The following is a 22,521-nucleotide window of genomic DNA, read 5'->3' as shown; positions in this document are numbered from 1 at the left end:
ATGCAAATCTCACTATTCCAAAGTTCAAAAGGACACAAATCACTATAAAATACCATGAATGTGGTCCATATAACTCCTAGATTATTATTATTTTTTGAATATACACAATTATATACATTTTATATTTATACATTTTATAACAATAATATAAAAAGTAGTTCATATGATATAGAAACATTAAACATTTTCATATATCATATTTTTTATAATATTATATAGTATATTCGAAAACGTACAAGTTTTTTATTTAACTCAGGTCACTGTGCATAACAACGAGAAGATTAATTGCTTGGAAAACAAATACATCACCTCTTCTCAAAAAGCTGCATGTCTGTGGCACAAATGTATGATATGAATGAGCTGAAAATTATACATAGGGTTAGGGTTTATTAAAATCCCCGACTATCAGTAAGAACTAGGAATATTGATGCTTGCCTTAACAAACGGCACTTAAAAAATGTACAGGCTTGATTGGACTCCAGAAGCAAGGTTGAGAAGTGTTGCTGGTATGATAGATCTTTTCTCAAAATAACACACAATCCATTTAACAAAACCACAGCAAAGTGTTGCACAGCTTTTATTCCTCGGGAGAGGAAAAAAACGCATTTTGAGGTAAGCAGGTTTTATTTTATTATTTTTTAAATGGGGGGGGGGGGGTTGAATTGTGCAGAATTCAAGGAAACGTGCTAATTGTGCAATAGGCACAACATGCGCTGTGTAGGTGCATGTGCATGGGGATTTAGAAGGCAGTGATCCTAAACCACCACATCCTCTGGATTTCTCTGTCATTCTGCCATGCATATGGTAAATCAAGATTGCGCAGCCATGCATGGGTATTCTGTGAATTCAAGTGGCAAAGGCTGCAACTCTGGTTCAGATTGACTTTCTACACCACATATCTGTCACTTTGCCTGAATGTGAACAGGCACTTTTAATCTAGAGAATCCTGCTAGACCCCCTCATTAAAACCACTCCTCTTTTGTAATTCATTGAGTTGACAATGTTGGGAAACTGCCTAACTCAGTGAAAGCCCCCACAAGGCCTTGCTTATTAGACTGCAGTAAATTGCAGTAAACCTTTAAACTGACAGGAATACGGAGCTGTAGAGAACTGCAGGAAGCTTATGATACAGACATGCTTTGGGGGTCTTAACAATGTACCCCAGGAGGGGATATTTACTGTCCTAATCCTAACTGAGAAAGACAACTAAATCTAAAAAAAAAAAAACTGAATGTCTTCCAACATAAAGGCGATGCATTGTATTAGTAGGCTCAGACTGAAGCTGGATGAGGGCATGTTTGCAATTTGATACACAGCACAGCTATAAAGCAATCTGCCCTTTTTGTAAAATTTCATACCTGCTCGCAGAACTGATGATATTTCAAGATTAAAAAAAAATAAATAAAATTACATAAAGTTGCTTTAAACATTGGGGGGCGGAATTGTGGTAGCTGAAAACAAATTAGCCAAAATATTTCATAGACATGGAAGAGGACATGTGGAACTATCGCTAGAGTTCTTACTGGAAATATATTAGTGATTTGACTTGACGTTTTTTACTGCTATGATGTGCATAAACCTAGTGGCAAAGTTTCAGTAATTGTTTAAGTTTCCACCTTACACACTTCTAAGACAGTCTGAAAGGTGGTGCTTCCATCTAGTGGTCAGTAGCCTGGGTGTGTGTGAATCCCTAAATCACTTACATTACAAGAGCCTTTGATTTCTCATTTGAATTAAAAACTATTCTGTCAAGAAGAAGCCATTAGAAATTATCAAGAATAACCCAAGACATGACATCATGATACAGACATTAACATTTTATTGTGTGAAACATGAACATTTTTTCATTCCATCGAGAGCTCTCAAGTCACAGTCTCCCATGATCATCTGCTCAACTTACATTTTACAAATGACATATACAACATCTTTTTTACTATAGCACAGAAAACACTCATCCTCACACTCAATGTTAAGATCATCTTTATACTTTGTAGCATGTTCAAATTCAAGTTTGGGTTTGTTTTCCCTGCCACACATTATGTGGACTTTAAGGCAGAGCTCAATCACATAAGACTGAAATGAGGAAGGTTATGCGAGAAGAACACATGATTGTCTGAATATGGAGCAAAAGAATGGTAATGTAGGCCACCAGCACCACACCTCCAATGCAATAAACTATTAAATACACTCATTTTAATCTTGTTATCAAATTATAAACCTTAACCATACCAGATTTACATAAGCTAATCAAAGAATATCCTTTGGACTGGACGTGTCAGACATGTTTTTAATAGCTCTGGAGGGAATTTTCACAGTTGTAAATGCATATTTTCAGTAACAATGAAAGATTCAATATGAAAAGCATGTTTTAAAGGGAAGCATCATAAATAGAATCTGCATACAAAACAATGAGAGACATTTTATCACAATTCACATCGTCATCCTTACTGCTTTGATACTATAAACCCTGCATTTCAACCACCGTAATGCACTTGTGTACCCTAAATATACTGTAAACACTATTTCTACAAACATTTTGATCATGGTAGCCCACTTCATGCATTATATGTCTTTGAGAAGTCAGTATGTACCATGACTTTTCACTACAAACAGCAGATCACACATGAACTCACTTCTGTTGTCGGTTTACTCAGCTCTCAGGTTAACAATGATTTGAAGAATCGTCTAAAACCCAACGCAGTACGAAAAAAGCGGAGCAATTTCAATAGCACAAGACTTTCTTGATTGTTTTTCACCTTAAAGCCACATATTCAGTTTCTGACCTATAACCCTTATATTTTATAATCTACACATGATTCATGTCATCTTATCATCTTACTGCCTTATAAGTTCACACTTTAAATGACTGTACTGTCAGGTGAGTTCTTACACCTTTCCTTCAAAGGTCATATGTGTGCTAAGTGTGATATGACTTAAGTTTCTTTATTGCAATATTGAAACCAATAAAACAGCCAATACATTTTTAAAAAGGGTTGCAAAGGAAATTATGATCATTAATATAAAGGCCGTTTGCATGCATTTTTGTTGCATGTTCATTCTAGTCACCAATTCAAAATCTATCTCACCATTCAAGATGCCATCTAGTTCTCCAATCTTTCTCTCGTGTTATTAAGGCCCAAAGAGCATTTGACTCCCATGTCTATCTGTGGTTACACCCTGCAGCGTTTTCTCTTGGGACATTCATTACTCACTGCACAAACACAAAGGCCAGCCAAACTCCAGCACTGTGCTTTACTGTTCATATGATCTCTGGCATCCATCTGGAAAAGATTGTAATGTTTCTGGGCACATGTAAAAGCATTTAGGCTAAATGCATTTCAAGATAAATGTATATAAGGCTTCCCTGCAGTCTTGGGTATTTCTCCAGGGTTGCTGGTGGGGGGGGAAAGGCGGTTTTGAAACAATTTTGGCACTTTTCTCACAGTCTACCATGTACTGACTATGACATTATTACAGCATACAAAAAAAAAAATATTAAGGCAGCATGAAATGATCCCTGACTGACACACATCTCAGGTTCTATGCAGTAGTTAGTCATAAAAATCTTTTGTGCTTTTCAAAAGTGTCAGAAGGGGACTGGGCTCTATTTGAGCAGCTTTGATGATATTGCTTGAGGAAAAAGTAGTTGATCAATTAAAAAAAAAAAAACTAAATTGTGAATTTATATTAATAACAGGCTAAATTAAAGTATGGATGACTCATCGCCACAAGATGCCCTCGAAGTGACTGTCACATATATGTAAAATTTACCAAGATTGACTTCTATGAATCTGAATCTGTTCATCATCCATTCAAGGAGGCTTCACATCATCATCAAACTTGATAAAATAAAAAAAGTTCCTTTCTCATTAATGTTCTGATGCATAAGAGCATTTTTCCTTGACTGCCATTAGACCTACAGTAATCACACAATAATAATTCAAATTCACTGTTTCATAACCAACTACATAGTTTCATCATAATATTGTTTTTTAACTATAATTGGAAAGTCTTGTTTCTGAGTAAATATAGCCTATGTATACTGTTATTCAATATCCTAAAAGCCAATTATTTGCGCACTGTAGGTGGCTTAAACAGGAAAAGGAAATGGTCTCCTTACTGTAAATCAGGAGCCAAGGCTACTTCATTCGTTCATCTGAGCTCATACAGGTTCTCTCTTTATATCTGGAGAGTTTATCCAAACATGTAACCCCTACAATTATTAGCCCAATCCAATGCCTAGTGCATTTCACACAGACAAGCTCAGATGCTTTAGCAACTGAATCTTTCTATTCAAGAATCGCATTGTCCAGTGGCAGCAGACCGGATTCATATAAGCAGGATACTAAAAGATCTCTTGCTCACCATCTCCATCATTCTCTCAAATGTCATCACCATTAATGTGCAAGAGTGAGAGAGATACATAAGTGTATAAAAACACTCCTTATAAATAACAATAACGGCCACAATGTCATCTAATCCGTACCCCATCTAGAGTAAAAAAAGTTTAAAATTTCAACTGTTCTTTCCTCACACTGTCTTGTACACTTATCATAAGAGCTCACTGCCCTGGAAGTGAATATCATGTCTCTAGACTGCAGGACACTGAAAACTGACTTTATGGCATTCACTGGACAGCAGAAAGAAAAACAATCAATCTGGGTGACTGACAAACCATCAGACGATATTCATGAAGTAAATGAGAACACTCCTAGAAAGAACTGCTCAAGAGTCGAAAAGCTCTGTAGTACTATTAAAGACTCCACATCATGCAGTCACAGACAAACTGATCGGAAAACACTATGATACCAGGAATATACCCATCACAACCGGAAAAGCCTTTAAATAATGTTGCCACTTCAAAATCACTCACCATTATTGTACAGATAGTAAAACCCATTCAAATAGCTGATACAACGGACTTGAACGTGTCTGTAGGAAAGCGTTTCAGTTTTAACAAAAGGTAATTAATTTTTTACTGTATCTGTATAATAAAGTGATTCTCACATTAACAGCATTATTTATCAATATGTCAGGGCAGTCCAGAGTAGAAAATTTGCTCCTGACATCTTCACATATGTGTTCTGTAAAGCTACAAGTCGCACTGCTCTGGACAACATACAGTACACACATTCAACACGAGTATTTTCCCAAGAAGTCCACTTGACATGTTTTTGATGAGTTTTCAGACACAATTGATACTTAATATTAGGGGTGTAACGATACGCGTATTCGTATTGAACCGTTCGGTACGACGCTTTCGGTTCGGTACGCGGTACGCATTATGTATACCGAACGGTTCGTTGGAGTAATTAATTATATTTGAAAAAAAAAAAAAAAGAGAGAGAGAGAAATATAATGATATGCGTTCAACAAGGTAGCCCAATAACCCAAACAACGTAACAGGCAACGCCCCTGACACTCCCGAAGAAGAAAAAAACACCATCTTATATGTTTATGTTAGGCTACTCAGCAGGCGCTCGCTCACTCAGTACGCGCTGAAGGCTCGTTGCAAAATAGCCAATGCGTTTAACAGACTAGAAATGAGAAGATCCTCCAATAACCAACAGGTCTGGTGTTTGGGTGCACTTTGGATTCCCTTTAAGCTATAATGGTGATGGCAAGAGAGTGGTGGATAAAAAAAACAACGGTATGTCGCATCTGCAACATGACAGGGTACACCAGCGGGATTACAAAAAAAAAAAAAAAAAAACAGCGGGAATATCTGGGATATATGCGTCAGTACTATCTGGGAAAAGACGAAAAAAAGGAGAAACATGCACGCAGCAAACTATCCCTGCAGCATTTAGACACTATAGCTTACAGGGAATCCAACCCAAACACCAGACCTGTTGGTTATTTTAGGATCTTATATTTCTGGTCTATTAAATGCATTAGACATTTTGCAACGAGCCTTCAGCGCGTGCTGAGTGAGCGAGCGCCTTAGGGGCCGTTCACATATCGTGCCTAAAAACGCATGGAAAACGCTAAGCGCGTCTTTCTCCTCCTTTCCAAAGCGCTCGGGCAGAAGCGCTCATGAGGCGTCTGTCTTTGCTAAGCAACAATGACGTGCTCTCTCCATGAGACGCGGAAATTTCAGCGAAGGATAAATGGATTTGCAGCTCTAAAAATCGCTTGCAGTAGCTCTGCTACTCAATTTATTTCAAAATTGCAATCCATATACAACTATGATCAGCTGTTCCTTCATCTTGGCTGAGCTCTCAACGTTGTTACGGGAAAGGATGAAGCTGATTGGTTGGTTCTTGTCACATGACCCGCGGTGCGCTTGCGGCATTCTGAAAAGTTGAGATGTTTTTACATTTTGCTGTATCTAAAACGTATCGAACCGAACCGAACCGAACCGTGACATCAGTGTATCGTATCGAACCGAACCGTGAATTTTGTGAACCGTTACACCCCTACTTAATATACTTAAAAAGTATAATGTTCAATAAACATTTCCAGAAAGGTTTGGATTGAGACAGATTGTGGCTTTTGTGTTAGACATGGAGTCTCAAAAAAAGTCGTCACTTCAGAATGATCTATAGCACAAGGCTACCCGCTCTGATGTATTTGTGCTCTCTCTGCAGATTTCCATCTTCAGTTTAAATATGGTTAAAGTGAAGTGAAGTATGCTAATGTTAATCACGCCACAGTGCATGCAGGCCAGTGTATTTTGCCAGTAGTTTATAAATATGTGCATAATTACTGGCAATGCCTACAACATGCCCTTCACCAAACCTAACAACAGAAAAAAAGAACGGAAGAAAACAGGCCACATAAACGACACATTTTCAGAATCGGAGACATTCAAAGAGCATGTAAACCTGGTCTCTGAAGTGATTTGTTGTTTAGAAGGCAGTGTAAACCAAATCAGTGCATCAATCCCACTGCAAACATTTGTTTTTTCATAATCTAAAATAAAAAATATGGAAGCATACATATCGAATGTCTGGCAGCCAGCTATCACACAGTAAATATAATTCTCTTATTATGTTGTAATCATTTAGTAAAAAAAAAAAGGTTGGAAGCAGGAACTAAAATTTTTCTCCATGTTACACTCAAGTTCAACTGCATGTGTACCTATATTCAAAAAATCGTTGCTTTTAGTTACACAAGTAAATATTAAAGGTAGCACAACAGATTAATGCACAGATCAAGGGTTTAAAACCAGTCATCTGATTGTAATGTACATATTTTGAATGAAGGTGTGTGTGTGTGCAGCCTTACTGCACAGTTTGGTATAAGTAACCTCTCTTATAGGCACTCAGTGGATAAAACGTAGTGACCACAAACTTGCCATCAAACGTTCGGCCTGTCAGCAGTCTCTGGGCTTCTTTGGAGTCTCCAGCATTTGCATACTCCACAAAAACCTGCCAAGACAAGACGAATGAAGAATATTCAGAACTGGACGAAGTGTATAGCACATTACACTCTGAATCATTGTCTCTCTGTTCACTAGGAGTTGAAATTGACTCCTGCTGCGCTATTTGCTGCTTCTGGATCAACAGTATCATGGGAAAACAGATCATTTTTTGTGAGCTTCCAAACAGGATATTCATTTAATGTTCGGAAGCTCACAAAAATTCATTTCTAATTGAGTGGCATAATAAAAGAATAAGTCTTTCTATTGCATTATCTTGTACATACATATAGTGTTGTCTAATTACAAAAAGAATGAACTGAGTTATGAGTTTATGTATTTGAATGTGTCAAAAAGACTCACTAGTAATCAGTCTGAATCAATTTAATGAATACTTCACAGAACGAACTCACTTAACTTGTCTGAATTGTTACCAAATTAACATCAGCCTCATTTACTGAACTGCAAGGGATTATTACTTTAATCATATCAACCTTTCAAATAAACCAGAAATTGTTATTATCCTGTGGAGTTCACATTCACTAGTGAAATTCCATTTTCCACACCTGTCCCTTGCCGGGATTCTCTTTTGGGATCAGTAAGGATACAACCGTGCCATACTTCTGACATTCTTCTTTCATGTCCTCTATTATATCTAAGAAAAACAAGAAATAAATGTGACTTTGAGATCTACTTAATTAACTAAACCTTACTGTAAAGAAAAAGTGAAGACAAAGACTCACCTTCATACTCATCCTCATTATACAGGTGGTTGTCGTCGATTACGTTTAGTAGTCTCAAGACAGGTGTAGGCAAAAGAACCAAATCTTCAATATGAGGGGCTGAAACCCAAAGCAGTTCCTCACTCACACAGTGTTACACCAAACTGGGCGATGCAGACAATGTTTAAGTCATACGAACCAAAGGGAATGCTGAAGAAAGGGTTGATTAATGCTGAGTCAGCTGTGCTTCTCAGTTGAGGGTCATTGTGAAGCATACTGGGAATGGAAAGACATATATTACTTGTTTTAGTCATGTCTAAAGAACAGAGTAGTACAGCGCTTAGATTACTTCCTACCTTTTGATCAGATCCCTCAAATGAAAAACAGGGATAGCCGGGTAAACCACAGCATTGCTTGAAAAGATATGGTCTACTATTGCAGAATTGTTATCCTGTAGAGACACGACACAAGGCCAAAATTACATGAGGAACAGCTGACTCAGAGAAAATGTGGACGCAAATTGTTTTTACACTAAATAACGTTTTATATTTAAGTTCGTATTCAGGAAAGCGTGCAGCTTCACAGCTGCTTGGGCATCAGCTGACCCTCCATTCCTGAGACTTCACAGTTTCTTTCAGTTTGATTCCTGAGAACATCTCCAGAAGAATGATTCCCAGACTCCACAGGTCCACAGCAGCTGTGCAGCCAGAGTCACTCTCCAGACCTGCCTGGGCCAGTGAGTTCTGCAGCTCGGCTTCAGGTGCCCGGTATCCATCTGTCTGGATGTACTTCACATCCTGTAAAGAACAGACAAGAACCATTAGTCAGATGAGACTAGAAGCTCACTTCCAACCTATATCGGAATACTGAGGAATATTATTACTACACTACCATTTAAAAGTTTGAGGTCAGTCATTTCAACATTAAATGTAACTTTCTACTTTAAATAAATTATAACTTCTCAACTTTTAAAGGACTCCTTAAAAAATGTATCAGTTTCCACATAAACGTAAGCTTTCAACATGTTTTCTTGAGTGCCAAATTAGCATATTATAATAATTCTTAAGGATCATGAGCCAATGAGAATTGGAGTAATGGACGGTGGAAATTCAGCTTTGACATCACACGATATATATAAAAAAAAATCACACATTTATTTTAAATTCAAAAATCACAATTTTGCTGTTTTACTGTATTTGATCAAATACATGAAGACTTGGCAAGCATAAAAGACAAAAAAAAAAAAAAAAAGATGCCGACCTCAAATTTTTGAACAGCAGGTTATGTTTGTGTATGTGAGTAAATTCAGACAGCAAATGATGGGGTGTCATATGAACGCCTCACCTGGTGTCCCTCTTTAAAGCTAAGGCCGAAGTCAATGAGCTTAAAGCACTCGTCATCAGCGCTCCAGAGAATGTTGCGGGGCTTGAGGTCAGCGTGTACGTAACCTCCCCTGTGCAGGAAGCTAAGGGCCTCCAAAACATCACGGGCACAGTGCTGGATCAACCACATGGAATGCCCCTGATTACTCACCCTGACCAGCAATTCTGACACACTCACATCCAAAAGCTCCAATAAAAGGCAATGAGTGGCTACACCAAATGGGTTGTGATTGGTGAACATTCCATACAGCGTCACTAGAGAGATAACAGAAAACAACACCAGAAAGAGAGGAAATACAAACGTTACAATGCTGGAACAGCAGTTGGATCTCCAGGAATCATGATCATTATTGTAAATTGAGCAGCGGTTTTACATTTGAAATACCAGTGTACATCTGATTCTGAATTCTTTCTAGATTAAAATATTGACTTTTTGCATGATTTGAATACCAATGAAATGGCACACAGAGCTGTTTAAATCAGTGGTTCTCAACGCGTTTGACTACATGGTCCTCCTGATCCAACTGAATATTAAAAGGACCCAATATCTAAGCTGATTTGTATCTTTGGTACTGATGTTATGTTGTAATTAAAATAAACTCAACATGTTACATTGTACATCTCTCTTTTTTTTGTAAATACAAATAATTAGGATTATGCTAATGAAACAAAATTGAATTGTTTTGTGTTATTGGGGCCCTAGGAGCGTTTTCAGAGTGGTCCCTGGCCCCCCCAGTTGAGAAGCACTGGTCTAAATCTATGTTTGTTAGCTTGTCTTGAGAACTGTATGGTTTACCTATATTTTTATGTCCCTGAATCTTCTCCAGCACAGAGCTTTCCTTGACGTACCCGTAATCTCCCCCCTGCGCGTCCACCTGAAACTCCTTGACTGCAGAGCTCGCCCGGCCGGAGTTCACCCGGTACACCGAGGCCGAGACGCCCTGCCCCAGACGAGCCTGCACGTTCCACATCTTTCCGTAAATCTCAAACACCACCGGGCTTGTCTTCTGATCCACGGCGTCTGCTGTCAGCGCCATCGCCGGTATGTTGACATTAGGATTTGACATTTTTGCATTGGAACCAGAACTACAAGCCATGAGTAATATCAGTAATAATCGGAGTTAAATACTATCAGGTTTATAATAAGTAGTGTATGCTCCATTAGTTGCCCTTTGCACAAACTTTTTTGCTAAACTGATCTTTGCATAGTGCTTTCCTGCAAACCAAAGTTTACAGCTAACTACCAACTGCTGACGAACATGGATTCAGATGCCATATTTTAACGCAAACGCACGAATTGGTGCGAAGTGCCACACCATAGTCGGATCTTAAAGATCCGAAAAGCCGAGATGGCGCCTCAAAGACACCGCGGATCTATGAAAACCAGTTTGGGACCGAGCTGACAAATTCCTGCCACTGTTTTGGTGGCCATGATACCGGAAATGACGTTATTGTAATTAAAAGTCACCAAAAACTTTTAAAAGTCAGAAAACACCTACACTGAAGCAAATATGATTCTAATCTGTAAATTAATCAGTATTTTTAATTAATTAAATATTCCTTAAAAACGATTTAATTATTATTTGGATTATTGTTACATTTGGCTACATTTAAAACTCCGACAGTAATAAAACTAGGTTATTCATCCCAGGTATTGGGCAATTTTTTGAATAGACTAAATTAATAAAGTATGGAACAACAACAACAACAAAAAATTCTGTTGCGCTTTTTATTTCTTGTCTAGCAAGTCCCGCGCTTCACCTCAAATCTGTTGGCTATGAGTATATGAATGACAGCTCGTCTGTCTATTCATGGACTGAATTGAGGCAGTTAGACCCGCCCATTCGTCCGAAGGAGGTGGGGTTTGCCGGAACATGGGTGTGGAAAAGTAGCACGGTTTTGGTGTTTCCGTGTGTACTTGGCCACGTCAGTCTGACGGATGTCGGAGGAGGATCCCGGGCGGCGAAGGCGGCGCTCTCAGGAGATGTTACCGTGTCTTTAGTCCCACAGAAGTGAGAGGGAAGTATTAAGTGTTCAGCAGCTTCTCGAAAGGTAAGAATATTATGATGTTGTTAATTTTACCATCATAAAACATTTCTTAAGGCTTGGTTCAGCAGAGAGCTGTACTGTTGTCAAAAAGGCGGTCTATCGACTTGAGTTTGTGGGCAAATATGGGCTAGATGTGGATAATTATTACAGGCGTTATATGCTACAGTCTGTGTGTTTCTTTTTATGAATGGCTATGACAAAAATTGATACCTTGATTTTAATAAACCAGAAGTTTACATTAAGTGTCGTTGAACAATAATCACAAGATGTATTGAATAAGACAGTTGGAATTTATGAGCAGGTGATCTTTAATCAGGAGTGTCAGACTTTTATCAAACTTGATTACTGTTCATTTATCAAACTTGATTACTGTTCAGTTGGCTTTCAGATGGCCAGTAATGGTCTATGTTGTGCTCCAGCCAATCAAAAATGCTGATCTTTGATTAAAGGTAAACACCTGACCTTAGACTTAGTCTACCTCAAGTTTATTTGACTAAGTGCGTACACAGAGTAGTTATCAGTTTATGGGTGGGATAAGACGGGTAGATCTGCCAGGAGTTTGTAATGCTCTTAGATAGTCAGTGTCACTTTGTTTCCACCTCTGTTCCATTACTGACAGATTCAGATCTACACGAGAGACCATGGACACCAGCAAACTGGCTCAGAGACTCAATGAAGCCGGGCAGAATCATCTCCTCCAGTTTTGGGACCAGCTAAGGCCTGAGGAACAAGATGAGATGATTGTTGACTTGGAGAGTCTGGACTTCATGGAGATCAATAACTTCTTTAAAACTGCCATGAAGACATCTGGGCAGACCTCGCAGGAGAAGGTGGACACCAGGATGGAGCCGGTGCCCCGAGAAGTTTTGGGAAGTGTAACCCGCGATCGTGAATGTCTCAAAGAATGGGAAGAAGAGGGTGAGCTAAGATATTGTTTTACAGGACTCCATCTCACACAGTATTTTGCTTTCCCGAAAAGAAACCACCTAAGGTTCTTTTGTAAGTGGGTTTAAGTGGGTGGGTTTACAATAAAACCATTACAATTACAATTGTTTTCGGTGGGTTTCTCATCCTGGCCAAGTTGGAGTTTAGCTGGTCAGCAAGTTGGTTTCCCAGTCTGACCAAGTGGACAGGCGGAGACATTTATACACAAAGCCATTTTAAACAACTGCAAAAGCATAACAGATTATGTTTCACTTAATAATATAATCCAAATGTGAAAGTGTTGTGACGTGATAATGTTGCTAAGAAATATTGCACAACAAAACACAATGAGTGATGCAATATGGTCTTCTCCACCTAAATGGCCCCCAGAGAACCATCCTTAGACAAATCATGACCCCCAAGAGATAAGAAATCAACAACTCAGGATTTCTGTCCAGGGTCCGTCTAAAGCCACTATTTTATAAAATAGGTTTCAGATTTGATTAAACATTGTTTTGTCCCAGTACTCCATTTTGGGCAAGGATGCTTCCAAACAGACTGAAAACATCTGGTTCTGGTTAGGTATGACGTATGAAGTCATGCTGAGCTCATTCAAGCATCACATCATCTTTAAACAGACTATATGACTATGATACCCAATGATTTTTGTGTCATCTTTGTTCCTTTCATTTTTCAAAATACTTTAAGATTTTTTTTTATACTTTTTTAATTCACATACAAGTCATGTTTTAGCATATTCAAGGCTGTGCGTGGGTGATGTAACATCAAGCATAACAGTAATTTATGTTAGATAAAGCAGGCCTCATAAAAGTTCATGATATTTGCCATTGTTATCTGCAGATAATTAAACACAAACTGTTGCTTAAGTATCCAGACAATTTATACCCACAGCATCCATGTCTTTTCTCTGCATTGCTGAGTAAGTTACATTTGTATAGCATATTTCACATTAAGGATTCATGTAATGGGAGCAGTGACCTATGACTGAATTGTATGATATAGTTATAGTATTAACACTTGTTTGCTAAAGTGACCTAACCTCCTATCATTCTACATAGGCCTGCGTTGTATATCAGAGAACAAAGTGGCAGTTCTTCTGTTGGCTGGAGGTCAAGGGACACGGCTGGGTGTATCATATCCAAAAGGCATGTATGATGTGGGCCTCCCCTCTCGCAAAACCCTCTTTCAGATCCAAGCGGAACGCATCAGAAAACTGGAACAGCTTGCTGAAAAACAGCACACAAGGAAGTGCTGTATCCCATGGTAAGATGATCAGTAAGCATAATTTTATTATATTCTATTACAGTGTACTTGCATTGGAATTCCCAAGGAAGTAGTCAATGATTGATGTCAATGATTGATGAATTTAATTACTTTGATTACCAGACTGGTTTTGATCTTGAGGAAGTTTCTTCCCTCTTACCATAAAACATGTGACCTTGTTACATGGTTTAGTCAGTGTGTAATCAGGTTGGCATAACACCAGCATGTCGTCCTCCTGCGCAGCTAGGTCCGAACTCTAGAGAAAAATTTTTTAGAGTCAATCTCTGCCCAGTAGAATTGACCTCTGATACATGACATACAGTATGATGCCCTAATGATCAGCTCTAATCTTAGCTTATTATTTAAAGAAAGCTGATAATTCTTTATATGACTGCATGAACGACATTGTCATATGACAATATACTTTATGGAACACCATAATGTCACCATCATTTTAGCATCTAAAGTTTACTGTGTCCAAAAAAATAAAACATGCTAATATCATCATAATTTTTTTTTCCCTTTTTTTTATTTTTTATAAGTAATTATAAATTGTGTTTTAGAATAAATAATGCAATAAGTTGAACAAAAGTGACAGCATTTATTTGAAACATAATTTAACTGTTCTTTTGAACTTTGTATTCATAAAAGCATCCTAAAAATGATGTATCGCGATTTCCACGAAAATATAAAGCAGTACAATTGTTTTAAACTGTGATAAGAAATGACTCTTGAGCACCAACTCAGCATATTAAAAATGATTTCTAACGGTAATCATGTGACACTGAAGACTGTAGTAGTGGCTGCTGAAAATTCAGCTTTGCAATCACAGGAATAAATTACATTTTTAAATATTAAAATAATCAAATAAACGCAGCCTTGGTGAGCAAGACTCCTTACAAAAACAATAGACTTTTTTTAGACAGTAGTGTACATTAAGCTAAGATTCTGTCAATGACACGATCGATGTTTTGATTGATCAGGTACATTATGACAAGTGGCAGAACAATGGACATGACCAAAGAGTTCTTCATACGACACAAATACTTCGGCCTGAAGGAAGAGAATGTGTTTTTCTTTCAGCAAGGCATGCTTCCCGCTGTGGACTTTAATGGGAAAATTATTCTAGAGGGCAAAGGCAAACTGGCCATGGCACCAGGTCAGTTTTTTTTTTTAAGCAAGGTTTGTATCTCTAGTTCAAGGCTCTTAAACTCAATTGCTGGAGGGCCGAAGCACTGCAGACTTTTGATCCAACCCTGCTCCAAAACACAGATCATTTGGTTTTCTAAATAAGCCTGAAGGACTTGATAAACTGGATCAGGTGTGTTTAATTAGGGTTGGAAATAAATCAAGATTGACACCCCTGATCTGACAACTTAATGAAATCTTAATGAAATCTTAATGAAAACTAAACATTTAAAGCCTCTTCAAATAATCTGACCTTACTTTACTCGTTAATCAAAAAAGAAAAACCCATTAGAAATTCCACCACGAAACTCCAGGTTGGGTTCATAGTTTGCGAACAACGTGATACCATGACTGAAAAGCTTGCTGAGATTCATAATTATAATACTCGAGTGAATATTCAGCACTTGTATGTTTTCTATTAATATTCGTATTCAGATGGAAACGGGGGCCTGTACAGAGCTCTGGGGACACAGAACATTGTGAAGGACATGGAGACGAGAGGAATCTCCTACGTCCACGTCTACTGTGTAGACAACATTCTTGTGAAAGTGGCTGACCCTGCTTTCATTGGTTTCTGTACACTGAAAGGAGCTGATTGTGGTGCAAAGGTCAGTCCTTAACATACCCAGCCCTGTCCTTGCAGGTATTTCCTCTCTTATACATAATGCAAAAATCTTTAAGCAAATACAGTTCTATTACGAATTTGTTCATAAATCCACAAGCTAAACGGTTTATCATCATTAAAGCTGTGCACAGCTGATCAATTATCATTATTTTTTTAATCTGTATTTGTGGTCAATACCCTGACCTGAATTAACTGTGTAATTAAAGGAATAGTTCATCTAAAAATCTAAATTAATAAAAATCATTAATAACTCACCCTCATGTTGTTCCAAACCCATAAGACCTCTGTTCATCTTCGGAACACAGTTTAAGATATTTTAGATTTAGTCTGAGAGCTCTCAGTCCCTCCAATGAAACTGTGTGCACGGTATACTGTCCATGTCCAGAAAGGTAAGAGAAACATCATCAAATAGTACATGTGACATCAGAGGGTCGGTTAGAATTTTTTGAAGCATCGAAAAAAAAAAATTTGGTCCAAAAATAGCAAAAACTACGACTTTATTCAGCATTGTCTTCTCCGTGTCTGTTGTGATACAGTTCAAAACAAGGCAGTTTGTCATATCCGGTTCGCGAACGAATAATTCGATGTAACCGGATCTTTTTGGACCAGTTCACCAAATCGAACTGAATCGTTATAAATGGTTCGCTTATCCAATACACATTAATCTACAAATAACTTAAGCTGTTAACTTTTTTAATGTGGCTCACACTCCCTTTGAGTTCAAACAAACCAATATCCCGGAGTAATTTTGGGAATAAGAGGTTAAAGAAGAAGTGATACCTCAGTAATTGCATATGGTAATGATCAACATTATAATCTCATGTATACCATCCAAACACATCCTTGTTGCTGGTATTTGACAAAGCTGTGGTGCTTAGTACGGTAAATACTAACACAAATGTTGCTTTTTTTGGTGTATCCACACTGGGGCTGGGCGATATGACAATATTATTGTATATCGACATTTCTTGTAAGTATCGCAATGTCGATGTCAACAGTCAGGTAACAGTCAAATATTGACATTATCAAGAAAAAAAAAATCCAATATTGCATGCAAGAATGAAATAATTTAGAAGAAGGGTTGGGAAAGGAAAAGTTAATTTACTCAAACAGTACACTGACTGAACTGCTGTGAAGAGAACCGAAGATTAACACCGAGCCGAGCCAGATAACGAACAAAAGACTGACTCGTTCATGAGTCAAGAACCGGTTGCATCAATTTCGGATCACAAGTAGTTCTTTCGGACAGTTCAATTCAATAAACCGGTTGAAGAAAACGGTTCGCCGGTTCTTTTGCGCTCAACGTAATGGCGTCATTGGCGATGATTGCCCTTGAGTCAAGCCTTCGGTTTACCTGCGCTAATAACACTAGCTCAGAATCAGTTCAGAATCAATCCCCAAAAGAATCTGTTCGTTTCAGATGCTCTGTGTGTCAGTCTGCTTCACGCTGAATCACACATGCGCAGTATCATCAGCTCCTCGGTTCTCAAATCGGAAACGTCTGACAGAAACGGTTCTTGACTCATGAACGAGTCAAGACATGAGGGTGAGTTATTAATGACATAATTTAGATTTTTGGGTGAACTATCCCTTTAAGAAGTGCCTTGTCACATATTTCAAACAAAACTTATTTTGATAGTCCACTAGATGGAGCAGCCACAGTAGGTATATACAGGGATTTACACTATTGTTTGGGGTCATTTTTTTTTTAAAGCAATTGAGTGAAATTGTTTTTTAGCAAAGACTCATTAAATTAATCAAAATGGACAGTCACAACATATTACAGAAGATTTCTATATCCAATAAATGCTGTTCTCTTAAAATTTCTATTCATCAAAGAATCATCAAAGAAAAAAAAAATATTTTAACATTGATAATAAGGAATATTTCGTTGGCACCAAATTGGAATATTAGAAGCATTTCTGAAGGATCATTCTGAAGGATTTAGCCATTACAGGAATAAATTACATACACACATTTTATATATATATATATATAAATATATATATATATATATATATATATATATATATTAGTTATTGTAATAGTATTTCACAATATTGCTGTTTTTACTCTATTTTTGATTAAATAAATAATAATAGTAATAAAACTCTTCTATAACTAGCCTGCTGATGTAGGATACCAATTAATTTAGCCTTCTTTCTCAGTGTAGCCTGCCTCACAGTTTTTGACACATTATAATGGTTATTATGATGCAGTGGAAACTATATTGCTAGGTTGAAGCTGCATTCCCATTTACATGATCAGGAATAAAGATGTTTATAGCAATACAGATGTCCGACGCAAAATGCTAAATCTGTATCTGTGACTATTATTATGATAAGGTTCACATTAGGTGTGTTCCTGTGAAACTCTGAAAGTGAGTGAAACTTAACAGGTTTTTCTTGTGTGACCGGTTAGTGACGTAATGACTGTAGTATTTCAAGGAATCTGGAAGTGCTCGTTTCATTGACAAATATTTCGGATTCAGAATCTTTCTCTCTGCTCTTAACAGGATTTTTTTTTTTTTTATGATTAGTTGTTGTTGTTTCGAACAATTGGAAGTGAGGTATTGATTTTGTAATTCACAGTATGAAAACAAAAAGCCTTAAATGCATAAAACTGAATCATTAGCATACAATATGTGATTCATGAAAGTATTAGCATGTGATATTTAGTTCAGACATGAATACTAAACAGCTGGTTTTAAATCCTGAGCTCTCAGAAGCTGCTAGCAGTTAAACAGTTCCTGTGTGACAGGGGCATGATAGTAAGAACATTTAGACCCACCCCTCATAACTTCTGAAGCATGCATTTAAAGTGGTTTTAGCTCGAAGCCTCCCCCCAGTGCTGACCCGTCATCAACCGAGAAGCCCATTCCTCAGTCCCATTCAAACACTGCAGCTTGTTTAGTACTTACACAAAAAATGATTTGAATTAATCTGTACTGGTAGATTTGTCTTTCATCGTAAATTCCTTTAAATGTTAAAAATAAATTTTAGTTTCGTATTGGACATACTAGATAAACTCGTAGACTTTTATTGGTTGGTGACCCAGAAAACGTTTACATACACAGAAATTTCTTTAAAAAGTAAATTTAAACTACTTTGTTTTTTATTAATTTATTTATGGTTATTGTATTTTGTATTTTGTTCTACTATATTTTTCTATTATATAATCTTTGCCATGAAATAGCCTGTGATGCTGATATGGCAATAAACTTCAATTAAACTGAAACTGGGTTTAGTACTTTACGTTATGACAAATTTTCTGCTGACATGATACAATCTTTATGACAACTGATAAACGTGTACTAAATCAAATGTAATCATTAACAAAAATTTCCAGGGTTTGTTACGATAAATTGTTCATTTATAAATATATATATATATATATATATATATATATATATATATATATATATATAGCTACAGATTACTTGAAGCACAAAATGATCTAAATAGCAGTGATCTAAAAAGGGATCTAAAATAAAGGGTGGCAGGTATTGCATGTGCAGGAAAGTACTGAATACTGACAAAAATGAAATGCATTCACGTTGTCCAAACATTAATCTACTGATTCTGGCAGGTTGTGGAGAAGACCAATCCAACAGAGGCAGTGGGCGTGGTCTCTAAGGTGGACGGCCGTTATCAAGTAGTGGAGTACAGCGAGATTACTCTGGAAACAGCAGAGAAGCGAAGTGCGGATGGACGACTTCTGTTCAATGCCGGCAACATAGCCAATCACTTCTTCACCCTCACATTCCTCAAAGAGATCGTGAGGTTAGTCAGTCCTCAGAGAGTGCTTCATGTATTGTATGAGTCAGCTGTCAGAGTAATTTTCACCAAATATTTTTAATTAATTTTTGGCAAAGTATGTAGGTTCATTTTTGATTACTCATCCATGAATCACAGCTTTAGGAGCTATTTGATTATATGTTGTCGCTAGGCAATGCCCTTTGTAATATAACACAGTACAGCTATTTCTATGAGCTTTTTCTAATAAGGTTAGCCTTCTTGTAAATACTAGACAGGATGGAGCTGACTTTAATGTGCACTGAGAATGAGGTAAAGTCAGAAGAGGAACATCTGCAGCTTTTAAATGTCTGGTATTTTAAACACAGATGACTTTGCCAGACGTGTTCTCTTATTGTCATTTAACTGAAAGAACATGCTTCACTTTTCTCTCCGTTACTGTCTGCCTGTCCATCGCTCTGTCTTTTATACCTCTATATCTCACTTTTAGTATTCACGAGCCTCAGTTGCAACACCATGTGGCACAGAAGAAAATTCCCTACGTGAACACCAAAGGACAGATGATCAAGCCTGACAAACCCAATGGGATTAAGATGGAAAAATTTGTCTTCGACATATTCCAGTTTGCCAAGTTAGTGTCAGGAATTACGTTTTAATTTTCTTCTTTTATTTTAATTGGATTGTAATGAAACTTTTCAATTGTAACTGTTATTAGAAAATCGTATACTCTGGTGTTTTTTTTGCATTTCTTTTAAACTTTTCTTTGGCAGAAGTATTGCTTTAGGCTTGTTCAATAAGTTATTGAAACTTTTTTTGTGTCTATGGCAGAAAGTTTGTGGTATATGAAGTTCTGAGAGAAGACGAGTTTTCTCCGTTGAAAAATGCAGACAGTCAGGATGGGAAGGACAACCCCACTACGGCCCGTCAAGCTCTCATGTCCCTGCATCACCGCTGGATCTTAAATGCAGGAGGACATTTCGTTGATGAGAATGGAACACGTTTACCTGCTATACCCAGGTGAGACATGCACTCAAGAATTCTCAAGAATTCTCTCATTATTTACTCACCCTTGTGCTTTCCCAAACCTGTTTGGTATCATTCTTTCCATGGAATACACAATGAGAATTTTGAATTGTCACATAGCTACTGTCCGTATGAATATATGAATGATTTATTTCAGTTTATTTTTCATTTTGTTTTTTATAATTAATGTCAATTGTTTTAGTCATTTTTTGATCTTGACAGTAATTCTGTCATTATGTGGAAAGGAGCTCTGTGAAAATGTCTCTTTAAACCCAATATGTTGCAACTCTTGCATCGTTGTACACATTTCCTACCCACCCGTGCTCAGTTTCACTCCCCTTTATCTTCAGTTATAGTGTAACCACACTATATTTCCTGTGTAACATTTCTAGACCTGGACCAGCAGGGACAGTCACTCCTGAAGTCAGCCAGAAGTAACTATTCTCACTGTCGTATGTAGTGCATGGTGATGGGGCTTCGCTCTCTTAGTAGATTTGTGTAGCTGTTAAGAGTTCAGTGGGAGAAGGTGTCCGATCCCAGATGGCTGTGGTAAAGGTTGGCATCTTTTAACCAGCTCTGTCCCAAACAGCAGCTACTAATGGGCAGAATAATATGATGCATGATGGGAAATGGGCATCAGGCATGCTGAATGGAACAATGCCGCTCATCACTATAACAATTAATCTGGTTTAGGTGCTTATCAAATTTTCCTTTTGTTGCAAAATGACAGAAAATGGAACGATTTTGTATTGTTAATATATTTAAATTTATTCAAAATGTTTGCATGGTGCATAAATCGACTGAGGTGATCAGAATTGTATCTAATGGGTGAACGATTTGTAGTGGAATTGATTTATTTTGATTACTGAAGCGAAAATATCTCCCTTTTTTAATTTGTAAGTTTAAACTTAAGTCTTATTTTGAATTGATATTAAATCTAACATTGGCTAAAATCATTTCAAATCTTATAAGACATGATTAATGATTGATCTGGAAATGCAAAATGTATTCAAATCTATAACTCATTCTGGTGCTCTGCTTATCACAGCTTGAAGGATGGAACAGACCTGCCAATCAAATGTGAGATCTCTCCTCTTGTGTCGTATGGTGGTGAGGTGAGAGGCATAAAGTCATATTTTAATCTGAATATCAATCCCAGAGTATTTTTAATCTAATATATGGTTTAGGTGCAAGAACAAACAACAGACATTTTAGGCATGCTAGTTCCTGTTTCACAGAACTAATAGCCTCTGTGTTTCCAAGGGGTTGGAGCATCTGAATGGACAAGCTTTCCAGCCCACTCTGCTCATCGATGAGAACAGCGTCCACAAGCTTGTGAAGAACGGCCTGTGAACCTCCAGCCAGCTGCGGCATTGAAACCAGAATGAAGACTCTTTTATCTCTTTATCATTTTCATCTCACTTCCTGCCAGGGTGGAGGAAACCTTGAAATTCTTGTGCAATAAAATGAAGGAAGAAAGGGTGCCAGAAGGCCAATCATAATCAAATAATTTTATAATCAAACTATTTATTTTGGGAAGACTTATTTTTATATCAATGCGCAGTGCTTTTTTTTTCTAGAATTGGAACCTATGAATTTAACTGTTTAATTTATCTATGTCAAATGATACACAGTGCTGTAGATTACATGAATGGACACTGCTAAGATTTTAGGCATTCCTTCATTTGTTCCACTCTCTGAAAACGTAGACACATGTAGAACAAAGTTTGGTGGTCTTTATGGATGTCTGTTTTTGACAGGTATGTCTTTCGTCAAGAAAAAGTGAGTGAGAATGTTTATCAGACTTTCCATCACAGGGTTTAAGGGAGAGATTCTGATTGGTTGGATTCTGTTGCTGCCATTTACAGTGTGCACTTCGAGACACCTTCTCTCTCTTTTACACGCTTTCTATCTCACTTTTCCGATTAGCCTTTGTATGCACCATTTATGTTTGTTTGTGCACATGCATTTATAAAATAATTTATCTGTATGAATGATTGATTTGTTTGTTTACCTTGATTTCTGTATACTATTCTCAGCAACCATTTATGGGAATTCCTTGACTTACATTTGCACAAGATGCATGGAAATCAGAGAATTATATTACATATAATTTGACAATTTACAGATTCACATTAAAGCAGAGACAAATGCTTCCTTGTTTCAAGCATATAATTAGCATAAACAGGCACCTTCTCAAAATTAT

General features: G+C 37.3%; 2 protein-coding genes across 3 annotated transcripts; one reads left to right on the top strand and one right to left on the bottom strand.

Annotated features, from left to right (window-relative positions):
• Positions 1 to 1,802: 1,802 nt before the first annotated feature.
• On the bottom strand, positions 1,803 to 10,923 carry uhmk1 (U2AF homology motif (UHM) kinase 1). The gene is made up of 8 exons (XM_052599724.1): positions 10,264 to 10,923; positions 9,430 to 9,722; positions 8,691 to 8,882; positions 8,442 to 8,536; positions 8,285 to 8,361; positions 8,107 to 8,205; positions 7,930 to 8,018; positions 1,803 to 7,373 (listed from the first exon to the last, which is right to left on the bottom strand). Exons 1-8 carry the CDS (start codon positions 10,562 to 10,564, stop codon positions 7,227 to 7,229), a joined length of 1,293 nt encoding a protein of 430 aa, XP_052455684.1. The 5' UTR covers positions 10,565 to 10,923; the 3' UTR covers positions 1,803 to 7,226.
• A 443-nt stretch (positions 10,924 to 11,366) lies between these two features.
• Positions 11,367 to 22,305, top strand: uap1 (UDP-N-acetylglucosamine pyrophosphorylase 1). Of its 2 annotated transcripts, XM_052599722.1 has the most exons (11): positions 11,367 to 11,519; positions 12,136 to 12,434; positions 13,520 to 13,724; positions 14,708 to 14,883; positions 15,348 to 15,520; positions 19,126 to 19,319; positions 19,783 to 19,923; positions 20,121 to 20,309; positions 20,708 to 20,749; positions 21,364 to 21,430; positions 21,579 to 22,305. In XM_052599722.1, exons 2-11 carry the CDS (start codon positions 12,158 to 12,160, stop codon positions 21,666 to 21,668), a joined length of 1,554 nt encoding a protein of 517 aa, XP_052455682.1. In that variant the 5' UTR covers positions 11,367 to 11,519; positions 12,136 to 12,157; the 3' UTR covers positions 21,669 to 22,305. The 2 variants fall into 2 exon arrangements, with proteins under 2 accessions (XP_052455682.1, XP_052455683.1); XM_052599723.1 differs by lacking the exon at positions 20,708 to 20,749.
• The last annotated feature ends 216 nt before the right edge of the window (positions 22,306 to 22,521 follow it).

This window comes from Carassius gibelio, chromosome A6, assembly GCF_023724105.1.
Source record: "Carassius gibelio isolate Cgi1373 ecotype wild population from Czech Republic chromosome A6, carGib1.2-hapl.c, whole genome shotgun sequence".
Lineage (NCBI taxonomy): Eukaryota > Metazoa > Chordata > Actinopteri > Cypriniformes > Cyprinidae > Carassius > Carassius gibelio.
The sequence above is the reverse complement of the archived record's forward strand: the minus strand, read 5'-3'. Positions and strand labels throughout refer to the sequence as shown.